At 40.5% G+C, this 21,109-nt stretch overlaps 1 protein-coding gene and 1 pseudogene across 1 annotated transcript in view; both read left to right on the top strand.

Moving 5' to 3' along the window:
* LOC455894 (zinc finger protein 100) overlaps positions 1 to 2,674 on the top strand; it is a 47,576-nt gene extending 44,902 nt beyond the window's left edge. The window contains 1 exon segment of the mRNA XM_054672864.2: positions 2 to 2,674. Coding sequence (XP_054528839.1) covers positions 2 to 278 — 277 coding nt within the window. The 3' untranslated portion in view covers positions 279 to 2,674.
* PANTROV1R-PS269 (vomeronasal 1 receptor panTroV1R-ps269 pseudogene) lies at positions 5,383 to 5,854 on the top strand (annotated as a pseudogene).

The following is a 21,109-nucleotide window of genomic DNA, read 5'->3' as shown; positions in this document are numbered from 1 at the left end:
ACAAAATAACTCATACTGGAGAGAAACCCTACAAATGTGAAAAATGTGGCAAAGCCTTTTACCAGTCCTCAACTCTTACTAAACATAAAAAAATTCATACTGGAGGGAACTCCTGTGACTGTGAAGAATATGGCAAAGCCTTTAATAAATTCTCAATTCCTAACAGACATAAGATAATTCATACTAGAGAGAAATTCTACAAACCAGAAAGATGTGACAGTGCTTTGAAAACACCTCAAACTTTTCAAAACATAAATCATAGTGTTGAGAAATCCTAGAAATGTGAAGAATGTGATAAAGTTTTAAATGGTTGTCACACTTGATTGTAGGTAAGATAAGTTATACTGGAGAAAACTTCTACATGTGTGAACAGTGTGACAAAACTTTTAACTAATGCTCACACCTTACTTCACAGGAAAGCATTTATACTTGAGAAATATTGTACAAATATAAAGACTGTGAAAAAGCCATTAATACATGCTCACGTCTTACTCAACATCAGAGTTCATACTTAATAAAAACATTATAAGTGCAACTACTGTCAAAATATCTTTAAGAAAACATAAGCTTTTAAAGTGAAGAGTATTTTGAAGAAGAACATTGTAGTAGAATTGTAATATGTTTACTTGTATCACAGATCTTACTGTACACGTTTTGTATTAGAGGAAACCTCTGAAGCAGTTGCTCAAACTTTGTTCAATATCAGGGAATTTATATTGAAAAAAAATGTGCGAATGTAATAAAGTTGGAAAAATACTTTTTCAAAAACTACAGCTTAGAAAACACCAGAGAGTTCATACTAAAACATATTTTTGCAGATACAGGAAAAATTTTTTAAAAATTTTAATCAAAAATTAAGTCTGTGTAAATATCAGAGAATTTACAGTAGAAATATGTAAGGCACTGATGCTTCAGGTATTTTACTAAATCAGAGTGCTGAGTATAGAAAATCTAAAACTAAAATTGGTAAAATATTTGTATATAACTTTAAAAGTAGAAATTTTTTGCAGTTATTGCATTCAAAGTATGCTTAACTTTTTGAAAAAATTAGATTTTTTGAAAAGTGAGTAATAATGTAATTCAACTCTTAAATTATTTCCTGCTGCTTCTTCACTCCTATTTACATGTGAAAGCATGTGATCAATTGTTGCTGCATCAGATATGAGAGATTCTTTTTTATTAGGTGAGCATTATTTATAAACTTTGCTATGAAAAAGACATTAAAATATGAGATGTATGATGAAAATCTAAGTGAAGAGACTTTTATGGTTAACTTATAATATTAAGCAATGTGTGCGTTAGGCATTCAGAGTAATATTGTGCATTATGAGAAAATTTCATTTATAAGTAAATTAAAATTAGTATATTGTACTAATACTTTTATATAAAATGCGGTATATTTTTTAAATTTCAGATTATATGTGATGTTAATATATTCAACCTTTTTAACATGTTAAATACTATTGTGCATTCAATGAAGTGTTATTATGCCACAGACATTAACCAATTCCACCTTACTCAAGGGTGTACGTAAAACATGGTAACAGTATACTATTTGGTAACATAATGGATTAACATCTCTAGTAATCTCTTTTGCTAGTGGCTTTGACTGCAAATAAGTTAAAGAATATTATTTCTGTAGGTTAAATTTTTGTTTTTATTTTATTTTATTTTTGAGAGGTAGTCTTGCTCTGTCACCCAGGCTGGAGTGCAGTGGCACGATCTCGGCTCACTGTAACCTCCACCTCCTGGGTTCACGCAATTCTCCTGCCTCAGCCTCCTAAGTAGCTGGGATTACAGGCACCCACCACCATGCCCAGCTAATTTTTGTATTTTAGTAGAGACAGGGTTTCATAATGTAAGTCAAGCTGGTCTCGAACTCCTGACCTTAAATGATCCACCCGCCTCGGCTTCCTAAAGTTCTGGGATTACAGGCATGAGCCACCGTGCCCAGCCAAATGTTTATTTTATTTAAATTTATTTTTCTTAATTATTTGGGGTACATAATATGAGTATATATTCATGCAATTTATGGCATATTTTGATACAAGAATACAGTATGTAATAATCACATCAGGGTAAATGAGGTATCCATCACCTCTAGTATTTATCCTTTGTATTACAAGCAATCCAGTTTTATACTTTGTTATTTTAAAATGTAAAATTAAATTATTGATTACAGTGTTATTTTTATGGTCATAATAAAAGTTATGTAGAAGTATAATAAAATCCATACATTTCTGAGGCCTGAATAAGTATTTTTAAAGTTTTCTAATATTTATTTTTTGAGCATGTTTCCTGTCTGCCTGCAAACACATGCAGACATTTAGTTTTTACATATAGTTAAATATATGTTAGTCTAAAGATAAACCTTAAGTGTAAGAAAATTAGAGTGAGTTTGTGTGTATGAATTTGTACCTGTTTTCAGAAGAAAAAAGCAATACTGAACAAAACAAATCATTTTAACAAGATGACTATTAGAAAACTAAAAACCTCAAAAATGCTGAAAGAAAATGTATTCTGCGCTTTGTATTGAATTTATTACTGTACATTCTGTGGCTTATAGTTCTGAATCTCCCCATGAAAATTCTGTTTATACTTGCCTGGTACTCATGACAGACCCCTAATTATTTTGTATCTTTTTTCATATAAATATTTTACAGATTATGAAGTATTCATTATGTGAGCTGGTCTGTGATTATAAGAATAATTTTTACAAAATTTAGTGCATACAAAATTTTTAAATGTAATTCCACAATTAGTGTATTAAGTTACATTTTATTTAGTTAGAACACTTCATTTTGTTTTTAGTTGGAGAACTCTATAGCCCTTTAGTTATTTTTCTTTTCACTTTTTATAATTGACATAAGTAAATTTATTTATTGAGTCAGTTTGTTCAGGTAAGTACTAGGGAAGCTTTATAAGTCGTGAGGATGATTTTATATTTAAATGTAGCAAACATACATGACAGTTCTTGCTGTGTAACAGATGCTCCATAATAAGCCATAAGTATTCCTGCTAAAGTTAGCTTGTAACTTCAATTCAGAGCTGGAAAACATCAGTGGTGAAGAAATAAAATTGATTCTTCATGTGGAGAGGACATAGTTTCCAGGCTGCAATGCTGAATCTTGCTGAATTTAAAGAGAAGTTCTGCATCTTTTATTTCTTAATTATCTTCAGATTTCTCTGTATTTATTATGTGTATCCCAGCTATGTATGCAGCACAGCCCTTCTCCTTTTTCTGTGTTATGGCTTCAGTTTTCTCACTGTTGTCTTAATGCCGTTTCATTTCACATGGTACTTTGTAAATTTTGACGAGAAAGTTGGATTTTTTTTTTTTTTTTTTTTTGAGACAGAGTCTCACTCTGTTGCCCAAGCTGGAGTGCTGTGGTGCAATGTGGGCTCACTGCAACCTCTGCCTTCCAGGTTCAAGCAATTATCCTGCCTCAGCCTCCCAAGTAGCTGGGATTACAGGCACCTGCCACCACATCTGGCTGAATTTTTTTTTTTTTTTAATTTTTTGTAGAGACGAAGTTTCACCATGTTGGCCAGGCTGGTTTGAAACTCCTGACCTCATATGATCCACCTGCCTCAGCCTCCCAAAGTGCTTGGATTACAGGCGTAAGCCACTGCACCCAGCTGAAAGTTGGTATTTTTTAATGCACTGAATAATTGTTGTTGTGTTTTTTTTTTATTGATCATTCTTGGGTGTTTCTCGCAGAGGGGGATTTGGCAGGGTCATAGGACAATAGTGGAGGGAAGGTCAGCAGACAAGTGAACAAAGGTCTCTGGTTTTCCTAGGCAGAGGACCCTGCAGCCTTCCGCAGTGTTTGTCCCTGGGTACTTGAGATTAGGGAGTGGTGATGACACTTAAGGAGCATGCTGCCTTCAAGCATCTGTTTAACAAAGCACATCTTGCACCGCCCTTAATCCATTTAACCCTGAGTTGACACAGCACATGTTTCAGAGAGCACAGGGTTGGGGGTAAGGTCATAGATCCTTACAGGATCACAGGATCCTGTGGGTCACAGGATCCCAAGGCAGAAGAATTTTTCTTAGTACAGAACAAAATGAAAAGTCTCCCATGTCTACCTCTTTCTACACAGACACAGCAACCATCCGATTTCTCAATCTTTTCCCCACCTTTCCCCCTTTTCTATTCCACAAAACCGCCATTGTCATCATGGCCCATTCTCAATGAGCTGTTGGGTACACCTCCCAGATGGGGTGGTGGCCGGGCAGAGGGGCTCCTCACTTCCCAGTAGGGGCGGCCGGGCAGAGGCGCCCCTCACCTCCTGGACGGGGTGGCTGGCTGGGCGGGGGCTGACCCCCCACCTCCCTCCGGGACGGGGTGGCTGCCGGGCGGAGAAGCTCCTCACTTCCCAGACGGGGTGGCTGCCGGGCGGAGGGGCTCCTCACTTCTCAAATGGGGCGGCTGCCAGGCGGAGGGTCTCACTTCTCAGACTGGGCGGCTGGGCAGAGACGCTCCTCACCTCCCAGACGGGGTCGCGGCCGGGAAGAGGCGCTCCTCACTTCCCAGACTGGGCAGAGGGGCTCCTCACATCCCAGACGATGGGCGGCCAGGCAGAGACGCTCCTCACTTCCCAGACGGGGTGGCGGCCGGGCAGAGGCTGCAATCTCGGCACTTTGGGAGGCCAAGGCAGGCGGCTGGGAGGTGGAGGTTGTAGCGAGCCGAGATCACGCCACTGCACTCCAGCCTGGGCACCATTGAGCACTGAGTGAACGAGACTCCGTCTGCAATCCCGGCACCTCGGGAGGCCGAGGCTGGTGGATCACTCGCAGTTAGGAGCTGGAGACCAGCCCGGCCAACACAGCGAAACCCCGTCTCCACCAAAAAAATACGAAAACCAGTCAGGCGTGGCGGCGTGCGCCTGCAATCACAGGCACTCAGCAGACTGAGGCAGGAGAATCAGTCAGGGAGGTTGCAGTGAGCGGAGATGGCAGCAGTACAGTCCAGCTTCAGCTCGGCATCAGAGGGAGACCCTGGGGAGAGGGAGAGGGAGCTGAATAATTGTTTTTAACTGGAGAGTTCGGTTATCAATATAACTTTTGGATTAGTTAAGATAAAAGCATACATTGTCCACAGGTGAGAAGATTAAATCAGAATAGTTGTTCTTTGTTAAAAAAAAATTAGATTCTTAAAGTGTGGCAAACATAAAATTTGCAAGAAAATGTAGAAATTAAATTTTTAAGAGAGTTAATGGTAAGCGAACAATTTTAAATTTTTTTATTATATAACATACTTTTATAAAATATATACTTATATAATAAAAGTATAACACTACAAAATAATGAGCTCTGTGAATTTGAAACTTAAAAGAATATTGCTTTTCCATATTGATATTACAATTTGGAGGAATTTCTCATATAATTTTTTAAGTGGGTGAAGTTTAGTCTACAGTTTTTATTTTCTGTCCCTGAAATGCAGCCAACTCCTTGGTCATTTTTTCTGGATAAATTTTGGGCATCATGACAGCGTTTGGATTAAAACATTTTCTGTTACTTTGCATGCAAACTAGTTTACTGTGTTCACAGAGTGGCCAGTCATGGGACCATAAGCAACACCTGCTCTTTGAGTGTCTTTCATACCATTACCATCAGCACCAGAAACTCCAGGTGCCCGGAGCTTAAAGTAAAAATCCTAAAGGACATAAGCTTCTTCCATGCAATGTGCTGGGTCCAGAACATGCTGTTAAGTATTGGAGTTCCTACGGTTATGACTGACAAATGATAAAAACACAAAAACTATATATCTTGATACTATTCAACCAAGATTATGACAAAAACACGGACAGTATTTGACACATTGTTATCCTTCTATAAAGCTTTAAAAAATTAACTTGACAGATAAAATGTGTACTTTTTCTGTAGAACATAATATTTTGAAGTGTATATACATTGTCAGGTGATTAGTTCTAGGTAACTAATACTTCACATAGTTAACGTTTTTGTGGTGAGACCACATGACATTGTCTTACCACTTTTCAAAAATACAAAAACATGAGCTATAGTCACCATGCTGTACAAAAAAATCTCTTGAACTTATTTCTTCTATTCAACTCTATGTATTATTTGACAGACATCATTCAAACCCTCTTTTTTCTTTTTCTTTTTTGAGACAGTCTCACTCTGTCACCAGCTGGAGTGTAGTGACACAATCTTGGCTCACTGCAATCTCTTCCTCCCCAGTTCAAGTGATTCTCCTGCCTCAGCCTCCCAAGTAGCTGGGATTACAGGCATGTGCCACCACACTCAGCTAATTTTTGTGTTTTTAGTAAAGACGGGATTTCACTATATTGGCCAGGATGGTCTCCTCCTGACCTCGTGATGAGCCTCCCAAAGTGCTGGGGGATTACAGGCGTGAGCCACCGTGCCCAGCCCATTTTTTCTAAATACATTGGCCTCTGATGGTCACCATTTTACATCAATGAGGTTATGTTTTTTGGAATCCATGTGTAAGTGAAATCATGAACTATTAACCTTATCTCAATTAATGTTCTCCAGCTTAATCCATGTGATTAAAAATAATGAATTTTTTTTTTTTTTAAAGGCCAGGTGTGGTGGCTCACACCTGTAATCCCAGCATTCTGGAAGGCCAAGGTGCATTGCATGAGCCCAGGAGTTTGAAACCAGCCTGGGCAACATGAAGAAACCCCATCTTTACTAAAAGTACAACAAAAAATTAACTGGGCATGGTGGTGCACACCTGTAATCTCAGCTACTCTGGATGCTGAGGCATGAGAATCCCTTGAACCAGGGATGTGGAGGTTGCAGTGAGCCGAGATTGTATAGAGAGAGACTTGGTCTCAAAAAAATTCTTTTTTAAATAGTATTCCACTGTATATATCTACCACATTGTCTTTCTTTACTCATTAGACGCTGAACTGTTGATTTTTTTTTTTTTTTTTTTTTGATATGAAGTCTCACTCTTGTCACCCTGGCTGGAGTGCAGTGGAGCAATCCTGGCTCACTGCAACCTCCACCTCCTGGGTTTAAGTGATTCTCCCAACTCAGCCTCCAGAGTGGCTGGGATTACAGGTGCCCGTCACCCTGCCTGGCTAATTTTTATATTTTTAGTAGAGACAGGGTTTCGCCATGTTGGCCAGTCTGGTCTCAAACTCATGACCCCAAGTGATCCGCCTGCCTTGTCCTCCCAAAGTGCTAGGATTACAGGTGTGAGCCACCACACCCAGCCTGAACTGTTGATTCTATATTTTGGTTATTGTGAAGAGTGCTGCAAACAACATAGAAGTGTAAGTGTTTCTTCATTCTGATTTCATTTGTTTTGGAAATATACCCAATAGTGCAACAGCTGTATTACATGGTAGTTTGATTTTAAGTTTTTTGAGAAATCTCTATTTTGTTTTTCCTAACGGCCGTCTTCATTTACATTCAAACCAACAGTGTCCACGCAATGCCTTCTCATCTTTCATAACATTTTTTTCTTTTTCATTTTAATAAGAGTCATTCTAACAGGAGTGAATTGATATCTCATAGTTGTTTTTGGCTTGCCTTTCCCTGATCGTACTTAACATTGGGCATATTTAAATATATCTGTTGGCCATAAGTATGTCTTTTCTTGAAAATTATTTAAGCCTTTTGCTCATTTTAAGAGTTACTTGTTTTTGTTGTATAGTTAATTGAGTTTCATATATATTATACATATATTTATTTATATATATATATACATATATATGTAGTTTTTTTTCTTTGAGACTGACTCTTGCTCTGTCGCCCCAGCTGGAGTGCAGTGGTATGATCACAGCTCACTACAACCTCCACCTCCTGGGTTCAAGCAATTCTGCCTCAGGCTCCCTAGTATCTGGGATTACAGTCACGTGCCACCACGCCTGGCTAATTTTTGTATTTTTAGTAGAGACGGGGTTTCACCATGTTGGCCAGGCTGGTCTGGAACTCCTGACCTCAGGTGATCTGCCCACCTCAGCCTCCCCAAATGCTGGGATTACAAGTGTGAGCCACCGCACCCAGCAAAGTTTCTTACATACTTTTGATATTAACTCCTTGTCACGTGTAATTTGCGAATATTTTCTTTCATTTTTTTAGTTGTCTCATCCTGTTGATTGTATCAGATTCTGTGCAGCAGCTTTTTAATATGAAGTCATCTGACTCATCTATTTTTCCTTTTATTTCCTAAGATTTTGAGGTTAAATTAAAAAAAAAAAAAACTGGCCAGACACGGTGGTTCACGTCTGTAATCCCAGCACTTTGAGAGGCTGAGGTGGGTGGATCACCTGAGGTCAGGAGTTCAAGACCAGCCTGGCCAACATGGCGAAACCCCGTCTCTACTAAAAATACAAAAATCAGCCGGGTGTGGTGGTGGGTGCCTGTAATCCCAGCTACTTGGGATGCTGAGGCAGAAGAATCACTTGAACTCGGGAGGCAGAGGTTGCAATGAGCCGAGATCATGCCACTGCACTCCAGCCTGGGTGACCGAGTGAGACTCCGTCTCAAAAAAAAAAAAAAAAAAAAAAACAACTTACTGCCCAGAACAGTCTAAGGGGCTTTCATTCTATTTTTCTGTAGCAGTTTCAGAGTTTCAGGCCTTACATTTATTTGTTATTATTACTTTTGAGATGGAGTGTCACTCTTGCTGCCCAGGCTGGAGTGCAATGGTGCACGATCTCAGCTCACTGCAACCTTCACCTCCCGAGTTCAAGTGATTCTTCTGCCTCGGCCTCCCGAATAGCTGGGATTACAGGCGCCTGCAACCACACCCAGCTAATTTTGTATATTTAGTAGAAATGGGGTTCCACTACCTTGGCCAGGCTGGTCTGGAACAACTGACCTCAGGTAATCTGCCTGCCTCCACCTCCCAAAGTGGTAGGATTACAGGTGTGAGCCACCAGGCTCATCTCAAGCCTTACATTTAAGCGTCTAATTTATTTTGAAATGGTTTTTATATACGGTGTGAGATGAGGGTCTCATTTTATTTCTCTGCCTGTGGAAATAAAGTTTTCTCAACATCATTTATTGAAGATACTGTTCTTTTGGCTCATGCCTGTAATCCCAGCCCTTTGGAAGGCTAAGGAGGGTGGATCATGAGGTCAGGAGATCGAGACCATCTTGGCCAACATGGTGAAGCCCCATCTCTAATAAAATACAAAAAAGTAACCAGGTGTGGTGGCACGCGCCTGTAGTCCCAGCTACTCAGGAGGCTGAGGCAGGGGAATCACCTGAACCCGGATGGCAGAGGTTGCAGTGAGCCGAGATCGTGCCACTGCACTCCAGCCTAGCAACAGAACAAGAGTCCATCTCAAAAATAAAAAAAGAAATTGTCAGCTTTATTCCAAATCACTTGGCTGTAAATACATGGATATATTTCTGGTCTCTTTTTTTCTACTGCATTGGCCTATGTGTCTGTTTTTATTCAAGTACCATACTGTTTTAGTTACTATTGCCTTGTAGAATATTTTGAAGGTATGGTAATACCTTTACTTTTTTTTCTTGATTGCTTTGGCTATTCAGGGTCTTTTGTGGTACCATATAAATTAAATTTTCTATGCAGTATGCCACTGGTATTTTGATAGAGGTTGCATTACATCTGTAGATCAATTTGTGTAATATAGAAATTTATTAATGCAATTCATAAATGAGTAGTATTTCATTTGCGCATTACTCAATTTATGTAATGCTGTTTACAGTATAATATAAGGTGTTTCAACTTTTTGGTTAAGTTTTTTTCAAAATATAGTTACTACAGTTTTTGTAGATGGAATTATTTTTTAATTTCATTTTGAGATATTTGTTAGTGTACATAAATGCTACTGACTTTTGGATGTTGCTTTTGTATTCTGAAAGTTTAATAAATGTGTTTATTTTAATATTTTTCAGTAAAATCTTCGGCTGTTCTATACTTCAGATTATGTACAGAGATAAAAGATAATTATACAGGGATAATGTAATTTCTTCTTAACCTGGATGTCTTTGATTTTATTCTCTAATTTCTTTGTCATGGGCATTTAGTACTATGTTTAGTAAGACTGATTAGAGTGGGCATCCTTGTCTTGTTTTAGCTTTTAGAGTAAAAGTTTACAATATATCCCTGTTTAGTATGTTGTTAGCTGTGCATTTTTTTGGTTATATGTGGCATTTATTGGCTGAAGTGCATTTGTTCTATACCTAAAATTTTCAGAGATTTATCATAAGGGAATGTCAACTTTTGTCAAACTTTTATTCTGCATCTGTTTTTCTTTTTCTGTTGTTCTCTGCATCTATTTAAATATTAGAGATGTGAAATCACAACTAATCCTACATAAATGCAAAAAATTGTCGAGACTACTATGAACACCTCTATGCATGCAAACTAGAAAATTTGGAAAAAATATGCTGGGCATGGTGGCTCACGCCTATAATCCCAACACTTTGGGAGGCTGAGATGGGCGGATCACTTGAGGTCAGGAGTTCAAGACCAGCCTGGGCAACATGGTGGAAACTCATCTCTACTGAAAATACAAAAAATAAAATTTAAAAAAATTAGCTAGTCATGGTGTCACACACCTGCCACGCACCCAGCCTCCCGAATAGCTGGGATTACAGGTGCCCACCACCACACCCAGCTAAATTTTATATTTTTAGTAGAGACAGGGTTTTGCCATGTTGGCCAGGCTGGTCTTCAACTCCTGACTTTAGGTGATGTGCCTGCCTCGACCTCTCAAAGTGCTGGGATTACAAGCATAAGCCACTGCACCCAGCCGCAATGTAATTTTCAAACAACTGACCAGCCTTTTTCCATGTCAAATTCTCTGCTTAATCTATCCTTTATTTTCACTCTTCAAAGGCATTTTAACTGTTTTTTTTTTTTTTTAGATGGACTTTCGCTCTTATTGCCCAGGCTGGAGTGCAATGGCACAATCTAGGCTCGCCACAAGCTCCGCCTCTCAGGTTCAAACAATTCTCCTGCCTCAGCCTCCTGAGTAGCTGGGATTACAGGCATACGCCACTACACCTGGCTAATTTTGTATTTTTAGTAGAGATGGGGTTTCTCCATGTTGGTCAGGCTGGTCTCAAACTCCTGACCTCAGGTGATCTGCCTGCCTTGGCCTCCCAAAGTGCTGGGATTACAGGTGTGAGCCACCGCACCCAGCCATATACATGCTTTTATGACAAATCATTTTGTGATTATTTAAATTTTTAATTTAGCAGTGTTGTCTGGGTTTAAAATATGAATGGTGACATATCAGAGAAAGAAATAATAAAGAATACAAAACAAAGCATGATAGTGTTGATGGCTGTGTGAGACCTCGATTCTTCTCACTTTCAAAAAATTTAAACAAGAGACACAAAACAATGAAGATGCAGCATAGAGTGATTTATTGCAAAGTAGAAATACTATTTTAAAAGTTAGGTAAAGAATAGCCAGTACTCACTGAGAGAGGAGGAATTCAGGGCAGTCTGCTGTAAGAATGAGACAGCAAAGACTGGAACTAGGGAGACTCAGTTATGGGAGTCTTACGTAATTATTTACAAGGAGACGGGAAGAGGTGTTAGTAGTAAGCATGTTCTGGGTGGTCCTTTTGGTGCACAGACACAGTGGCTGTACATGCTTATGTGTCACATATCTCATTAACGCTTAAATCTTCACACACATGTTTATTTTTTACTATTATAATGAGTAAAAGGTCAGTTAGAGGACAAGTAAAATCAAAATGTGCATGTTCTCTACAGGGGAATTTCCCTACTGAAGAGAGCTTTGCTTGAATGGCTGAAATACAGTGTTAATGCTGGGGCTTATCGTGTTGACAATATGCAGTCAGCATGCAATTGCTGTGGTTGCTGCATCCCGAGGACATCGTCACTTTCTTGACTACCTAGCCTGCCTCAATAGTACTTGTCTTGATTTATTCTAAATTATCAACCCTGAGACTCAGATTTAGCTGTTATGTCAACAATGTCAACAGTGGAAAAGTCAAAATTTTTAAATCAAACATATTTGAGCTTGTTGGGTCACTAGCTGTGTATCCAAGAGAATTTATTTGACATCCCTGGAGCTTCAATCTTCATTATTAATATAAAACACTATTTCCCCTAAAGCTACTTTAATTGATGAATGATAGCTATAATACTTGTCTAAGTATTAAATATTAAAAGAAAAAATAAAATCTTCATATTTCAAAGATATGAGTGGGTATATTTTGTCATATTTAATGTATTCTTTTCTAAAAAAGTCATAATTGTATTAATTTTTTCTAGAATAACAGACTATGGGTATCTAAGTTATGACTTTGCTAATTTTTACATATGGTAAAACTGCTACTGTTAAATTTAGGTTAAATTTTAAACCCACTGTTTTTTAGCTTGTGTGATTTTTTGTTCATTTGGGGAACAAAATACGTTAGATGTTGACTGTTTGGGGTAACTTGGGTTCATTTCTGCTGTCTTTCTGTTATTCCATCTGGGGATTTAGAAATGACTAGGATTAAAATAAGGTTGGTTTGGAATCAAGCAACAGAAAATCCCAGAAAGGACTAAGGAAAATAGCTACTGGATACTGCCTTTCAGTGAGATTTATACATGAAACAGAGTTTAATGAAATTCATAAAATTATTGCAAGTTTTTTAAATTTAGAAACTAATTGCCTACAACATATTAGGCACTTGTCTTAGTTTGTCTATGGCAACCGTATGTTGGGGAAGCTGATATTACAGAAAAGGATATTGCTACTGTAATAAGATTTGGAACAAACGTTTATGTGCTTATGAACAGTCCCCCCTAATAATCCTTAGAGACGTGTCATTCTGGCTCAATCCTTTTGGCATGACTCTAATTCCAGAGACTCCTTCCCACCAAAGCAAGCCATGGAGTTTTCAGCTGCTTATGCTTATTTTCAGTTAGTAAGCTTCATAGTTGACGTCATTATATTGGGGTCCCCAGGAATCCCTGAGCCTTAGGGCTGATCATCCTACCTCATCCTTCTTGCTTCTCATGCTCTGTTGTTGAGTCCCTCTCATTCTATATTTGAGCCTTCACAAGACGTCAGTTTGGATAAACCAGAGAAATGGGTTGCCATATGTATTGAGTTGACAATCAGAATCCGTTTGAGGATAAAGACTTTACATTTATTGTTCATACTAAGTACAAAGCAGTATTTTTAAGATGTGAAAATGTTTTATTCAAACTGAATATAAATAATTTTTTTTTTAGATGGAGTCTCGCTCTGCCACCCAGGCTGGAGTGCAGTGACACGATCTTGGCTCACTGCAACCTCCACCTCCTGGGTTCAAGGGATTCTCCTGCCTCACCCTCACTCCTGAGTAGCTGGGATTACAGGTGTGCACCACCACACCCAACTAATCTTTGTATTTTTAGTAGAGACGGTGTTTCACTATGTTGGTCAGGCTGGTCTCAAACTCCTGACCTCATGATCCGCCCAACGTTGGCCTCCCAAAGTGCTGGGATCACAGGTGTGAGCCACCACACCTGGCCCAATATAAGTGATTTTATTGGTATGCCAATGTGATCAAAATAATTGTATCAAATTCACCAAATGTTCCGCTTTAGACTCTACCAACACAAAGATCAATATGTACACACTGGTCAAGTTAGTTTTTTTGGTGTATGGTTTTGTTTGTTTACATTTTTAAAGATTTTTTTCTACTTAATGCTGATGTTCAACTACACAAAGCTTACCAAAAGCACTATTTCACCACATTTTCAACTAAAAATTTAAATACTTAAATATTGAAAGTGACATTCTGGATTACCCTTTTCCTTATGATGGAGTCTGCGTTAATTAGTCCTACATTGCAGTTTTCAAGCAGGAGAATCCCTTGAACCCAGGAGGTGGAGGTTGCAGTGAGCCAAGATCATGCCATTGCACTCCAGCCTGGGCAAAAAGAGTGAAACTACATCTCAAAAAAGAAAGAAAGAAAGAAAGAAAACAGAGCTCCCATACAAAGGGAGGGGACACAAAGAGGGTAGCCCAAGATAATTTTTTTTTTTTTTGAGACAGAATCTTGCTCTGTCACCCAGAATGGAGTGCAGTGGTGTGATCTTGGCTCACTGCAAGCTCCTCCTCCTGGGTTTACACCATTCTCCTGCCTCAGCCTCCTGAGTAGCTGGGACTGCAAGGGCCCACCACTACATCTGGCTAATTTTTTTTGTATTTTTAGTAGAGATGAGGTTTCACCATGTTAGCCAGCATGGTCTCAATCTCCTGACCTCATGATCCACCTGCCTCAGCCTCCCAAAGTGCTGGGATTACAGGCGTGAGCCACCGTGCCTGGGCCTGCACTCCATTATTGACGACACTAGCTTTTAATTCTTTTAGTAATTTAAACTCTACAGGAGTGTGTTCATTTAAAAGATTTTGCGGATCATTCAGGTCAGGCCTTATGGTAATAGGAAAAGTGCAAGGTCCTAAAGGTTCCCTAGCCACAGCAGCAGTGCACAAAATTTTTTGTATGGGGGTTTCTACTTCTGTTATTGGAGGGTGTGGCAGCGGCCAATTCTCCTCTCCTGTTTCCTGCTTAGCAAGTGGCCAATTCTCCTCTCCTTTCTCCTGTTCATTGTGTTCAATAGGCGCAGTTGGAGGAACAAATAATTTTTTTAAATCTTGAGACTCAGAACCTGGCTTCTGTTGTGTGACAGAATAAGAAGGAGACAACAGCTGTAGGACCGTGTGAACAAAACCCCAAGAGGAAAAAACAGAAGGGTCTACTTTGGGACCTTTTTGATGAGCCCATTTCAATTTGTCTCCTACTCTGTCCCAATTTTCCACATTGAGAGTGCCTGCCTGCAGAAACCATGGGTTATGTGTAATAACCTCCTGCAGAAGCTTAGTTAATGTCTGTGAATTAACTTGAGCTCCAGACTGTTTCAATAAAACTTTAAGCAACTGCACATAATGTTTTTCTTCAACAGACAAATTCTACCCCATGTTACCCTGATTCAGAAACTTCCCATTCTCAGTACTTCTTTAGAGCACTGGCCTTATATTCCCTGCTGACAGACTTGTCCTGGGGTCCTGGTTCATCTGGTAAATTTCACTTCCTCTGCTCTAGCAGACCTTCTTCCTCACGTCCTTGAAGTCCCTGTTGTTGGTGCCACTTGTCATGGAGCCTGGAAAATGTAACAGAGGACGAACACGGGAATAAAGAAAGAGACACTAGAGTATGTTTTCAAGAAGGGGTCAGGGGGCTCCTTGCTTCTAGTGAGCAAGGCCCCTGAGCTTCTAGAGCCCTTTGTATTTATTAAGTAAAGGAAATAGGGAGAAAGGGGTGGTTGTCAATCAGCTGCTTGATTTAGTGCAGGCCTGCACGAATGCTTTCTTTGAACAGTAGACTCCAGATGTTCCAGTAGACAACTGCAAGGAGCACAGTGCCAGGGAGTGACTGCCCTCAGCATATCTTCTGGTGGCAGGCACAGATGTGAGTTTGCCCACATCCTGCATTCATGATAAACAGTTTGCTCTTTAATCGTATAGCCTCCAGTGGGATGCTGAGTTGGTCACGACCCTCAGGCTTTTGGCTCCTAACAAGAGCAGTTTGCTGTTTGCTCATATAGCCTCCAGTGGTATACTGAGTTGGTCACGACCCTCATTCCTTTGGCCTCCAACAGTAGCAGGCAAAGTGAGAGAATAAAAAAGGTTAATACCCTACAAGAGTTGCAAAGTACAACAGAAAGCATAGCAAGGAACAAATTATCTGGAGTGAATGTGTCTGTGTCTGGACCAGGATTCACTCAGCCTCCTGAGTTATCTTCTTCAGCATAATGTCCGGGGTCTGTGTTGTCCGAGGAAGCCACATCGTCCAGGGCTGTTAGGTCCTGCAGTGTCATTTCCTTCATTTCTGGTAGCGAGTTGGGTCCTAGCCAAGCCATGGTAAGGTCTGATGCCTCGTACTGGAATCCAAAGAGGACCTGAGGGGGTGTGAACACAAGCATACCCTCTTCCCCACGTTAGCAAATCATCTGGACCACACCATACATTACTATTTACATCTTTCCATAAAACTGAAGGTTTTATATCTTGAGTGATTTTTGCAAGGTCCTTGTGTATAGCTCATTGAAATTTATCATCTAAATTTAAGAAACTCAGGGTAAATAAGGCTTGTGCCAAAAGTGTTACAGGGTCCTTACTCATATTTCCCCTTTTTTGTTGTCTGAGCATATTTAAGGGCAGAGTGGACGCTTTTTATTATAGCCTGTCCTTGGGGGTTATATGGGATGTCTTGGAATGTTGGATGTTCCATGTGTGACAAAATTGGTGAAACTGTGAGCTGGCATAAGCCGGACCATTATCGGTTTTAATTTTTTGGGGGCCGCCACATAAATGCAAAAGTTAAGAGAAGATGTTTAATGATATATTGGATGGACTCTCCAGGAAGAGCATGAGTGCTAATTAGGTGGGAATAGGTATCAATGGATACATGTACATATCTTAGTTTTCCAAATTCAGGGACATGTGTAACATCTGTTTGCCATGCTGATTAGGTTCTAATCCTCTAAGGTTAACACCTGTTGAAGGAGGGGATGTGCCTGTGAGCTGGCAATCTGGGCATTGCAGGATAATTTGTTTAGCTAGTCTTTGGGTAAATTGAAATTGTTTAGTTAAGTTTCTCCAATTTTGGTGGAAAAATTGGTGTGATTGGGTGGCTTGGTCAAGCAAGTGACGTCATAACCTGCAGGTCTGCTTGATCGCTGTCATGAACTAGTGGGCTGGGCAGCAACCTTTGGGCCCAAATGTGTGTGATAAAAACAGGATGTGTTTGTTAATGTAGCAATTTCTTAAGTCAAAGAAAAAGGGCACACAGAGTGGGCTCAAGAGTTGACTTAATGAGGACGGTTTCAAGGTTTTGCAATAAATAAATGGAGTAAGCAGAGTCATTAACAATATTGATGGGCTGAGTGGAAAAGGTTTCCAGGACCAATACTAGGGCTCCAACCTTAGCTGAGTACTAGTAAATCTAGATCGAGTGAGGAAGTTATGCGGTTCCCACCAGATAGTGCTTTTCCATTTTTACCAGAGCCATCAGTGAAAACTGTTAAAGCGCATTAGGTATGGGGGAGTGAACTACCTTTGTAGGCATAATTACAGGAGTATAAGAGCTAGAGTAGTTCATCAGCGGGAAGGGTACTTTCTATATGGCCCACATAATCAGAGAGTGCTATTTAAAGATCTAGAGTTAAGGTCAGGTGCGGTGGCTCACGCCTGTAATCCCAGCACTTTGGGAGGCCAAGACAGACAGATCACGAGGTCAGGAGATTGAGACCATCCTGGCTAACACAGTGAAAGCCCATCTCTACTAAAAATACAAAAAAAATTAGCCGGGTGTGATGGTGGGCACCTGTAGTCCTAGGTACTCAGGGAGGCTGAGGCAGGAGAATGGCGTGAACCCAGGAGGCAGAGCTTGCAGCTTTCAGTCAGCTGAGATCGCACCACTGCACTCCAGCCTAGGTGATAGAGCAAGACTGTGTCTCAAAAAAAAAAAAAAAAAAAAAAAAAAAAAAAATCTAGAGATAAGGGCAGGACTCCTTCGAATTGTTTTTTACTTAAGGGTATTCTTATGACATCAGAGTCATAATCTTGCAATTGATTGCATCATCTGTGGCCTGTATAAATGACTTTACCAATTAGCTGGATATAGGGGGACAGTGTTTTAGTCCCAGTGTGTGAGCAAAAACCCATTCTAGGAAGCACAGCCCTGGGGCCATCTGTCCTATTAATCCTGTTGGGGAATGTTTTGTAGGAGAAACAAACAACTGGACTGAATATTGTGGGTCTATGCAATCTAGTTTCCTATGAGAAATAGCTTGCTCTATTTCCTCAATTTCCCTATTTGCAGTGGAGGTTAAATACCCAGGGGAGTCCAGGGTTTCATTGCCCTTTAGGATAGAAAACAGGTTCTGCAACTTATCAGTAGTTATGTCCAAGGTGGGGTGAAGCCAGGTAATATTGCCTAGTAATTTTTCATAATCATTTAAGGCATATAAGTTGCTAGTATTTAACATTTTGAGGTCTTACTGACCGGGAAGTTAGTATGTATCTAAGATATTTCCAAGGGGAGGACATCTGTACCTTTTCAGGTGCTATGATTAAACCTCTTAACTGTGTATTCCTTTTGACAGGGGCATATAAACTCAAAAGTATTGGCTCCATTGGGGACACCAGTAAGATGTCATCCAGATGATATTGCAATTAGGAAATTCTTTTCTACTGCGAAGCAAAGCCTGATTTACATGATACTGACACATGGTAGGACTGTTTAGCATTCCTTGAGGAAGTACTTTCCAATGAATTGGAGGAGCTGGCCTTTCATTATTTATAGCTGGTATTGTAAATGCAAATTTTTCTCTTTCCTGTTCTGCAAGGGAAATAATATAAAAGCAGTCTTTTAAGTCAATAATGAATATAGGCCAATCTTGAGGAATCACCGTGGGGAAAGGGAGCCCCTGTTGAAGGGGCCCCACAGGTTACAAATTAGCATTGATAGCACATAAGTCATGCACAAGTTTCCATTTACCAGACTTTTTGGGAATGACGAAAATAGGTGAATTCCAAGGGCTGTCTGATGGTTCTAAATGGCCAGCTTTTAATGGCTCCTCAACTAATTTATGGGCTCATTGTAATTTCTCTCCCTTCAAAGGCCACTGTTCTACCTAAATTGGATCTTGAGAGAGCCACGTCAGGGGTAGGGGAGGAATAACAACAGTGGCCATTATTAGAAAGAGGTCTGCAGAGTAACCCCCCATTGGGCTAATAGGTCCCATCCACAAATATTAACTGGGATGGGCATGATTTGAGGTTGTATAACTGCTTTCCTTCTCTCTGAATCATGACATATTAAGGGGTGTGTGCTCTGCTTGGCTGTGTGCACTTCCCTGATGATGACAATTTTTTGTTTCTGAGTGACCCAAGGCCAAGTTTCTGGCCAGTTTTCATCACTAATGATCAAAATGTTCACCCCTGTGTCCAATAGGCCAGTAAAATTTTTATTTTCAATTTTTAAGGTAATCATGAGTCTCTGATCAGAGATTGATTGGTTCCAATATACTCCTGTGGCTTCCGTGTTTCCAAAACCTCCTTGTCCCCTTTCCTTTCCCTGGGCATTGGGAACCCAGTATGGTAAGAGTAGTAACTGAGCTATTTTAGATTTAGGGGGAAGAATATGTAGACCTGTACATTAAATCATAATTAATATCTCACCTTGGTAATCACTATCAGTTACCCCAGTGAGCACATTGACTCCTTTACTGGATAGTTTTCATCGCACTAGGACCAGTCCCACTGTTCCCAGAGGCAGTGGACCCCAGATCCCTGTTGCAACCCTTTAGGGTGTTCTCCTTCTTTTAGCACTAATTTGTCAGGGCAGAGTAAGTCCAGTCCTGCACTCCCCAAGGTGGCTGCTCTGAAAGAGAGGACTGTGGGCTTTCCATCTAACCGAGGAAAGCCACTGGCATTGCCCCAGTGTGGAATGGGGCCTGGGGCCAGCCCCTCGTGAAATGTCCCACCTGATTGCTTAGGGGGTTGACATTTTTATCAAATTTGGACTTGCATTGATTTGCCCAGTGTTTCCCCTTTTTACATCGGGGGCATGTAGACGGGTTTTTTTTTTTTTTTCCTGAGTTACTTTGGTCTTTACTATTGGGGCATTCCCACTTCACATGACCTGGCTCTCCGCATAGAAAACAATTTGGGTTTTTCTCCCTTTTCACTTTAGGAGGCTTTAATACAATAGCCTGCATTGCCTGCTGGCAGTCTACATTAGCATTTTCATAAGCCAATTGCAACAATAAGATTTCAGCAGCCTGGGCGTGACTAATTTGTCTCTTAATTGCCTGTGTTAACCGACTGATAACAAATGGCTCCTTAGGCCCTTGTTGAACATTTACAAAAGATCCCTGTTGAACTCCATCTTCAGGAATTCAGTCCCAAGCCCTGCGAGCACACAAAGACACTTGTGCATAGGCCTGGGGAACAAAATTAATTGTTCTTGTACATTGACATAGGGACCCCTCCCCTGGAGCATAGCGGCCGTTATGTTTTGCCCAGCCAACTGATTCTGGTTGGCTTGTTGTTAGCACAACTCATCATATTCTGTCTTCCAGAGGAGATATTGACTGGCTTCTAAAGTTGTTTTAGCTAGCAGTGGCCAGTCCCATGGGGTCATATGGAAGTCGGCTGCTGTGGCAACTTTATAGGTGTTAAAAGTAATGGGTTCATGTACCCAATTGCCTTGTTGATCTTGCATCACCGGGCATGCCAAGAGCTCCCCTTCTAATGCTGCTTGCCTAAGACAGGGTCCCATAACTGTAGTGTATCCCTTGTCTTTTTTCCAATTTACTGGGGGAGGGGGCACAGGGAAAATCTCTGTCTCCTCTGTGGCACCTTTACCTGGTAACAGCAGGGCTGGGGTAGGAGGAGGAGGTGGGAAGGTAGATGATGGTTCTTCCTCCCTTCCCTTTTTAGGCACTTCTGTGTAGAGCGGGGCCAAAGCAGCCCTAACAAAGCCCCCTAACATTAAAGATGTTACTGGGACCTGTTGCCCTTGCGCATGATGTCATCTAAGATTTCTCCCCACTTGTTCCCAGAGCTCTAGGTCTAGCGTGCCTTCCTCTGGGAACCATGGGTTATGAAAAACAACAGTTTGCATTATGTCCCTTAATTGGGCTTCCAAAACTGAGGCTCCACTAGCTTGAAGCAGCTGTTTCAATACTTTTATATGCTGTTGCTGTTGAGCTGATAACTGTTGTCCCATGATGAAACCCTAGCTTGAAAATTCCCTCAAACTTGGAAATCCTGAACGGGCACTGATTACTTACTGCACAGTCTCTTCACCTTTGTTTTTGAGGGTTCCGTTGCAGCTTTGTTCACATGGGGCACCAGCTGCCGGGTCTGTCCCATAGACCCTGGCCAATTGATGAATGAAAGGAGTACTGAGACACAGGTATGCAGTGTAAGAGCAGCTAGAGGACTGCCCAGCACTTGTGGTCAAAGACGAGAGCAGCCCCGAACAGCTGGAGCTGCTTGCTTTTATTCAGTACAGACATAATGCGGAAAGCCTGGAGCAAACACAATCTGCGGGTAATTAACATTATTGTTCCCCCTTTCAGAGAGCAGTCATGCACACGG

The sequence above is a fragment of the Pan troglodytes genome, chromosome 20 (assembly GCF_028858775.2).
Source record: "Pan troglodytes isolate AG18354 chromosome 20, NHGRI_mPanTro3-v2.0_pri, whole genome shotgun sequence".
Lineage (NCBI taxonomy): Eukaryota > Metazoa > Chordata > Mammalia > Primates > Hominidae > Pan > Pan troglodytes.
This window is presented reverse-complemented; position numbering and strand designations above follow the sequence as displayed.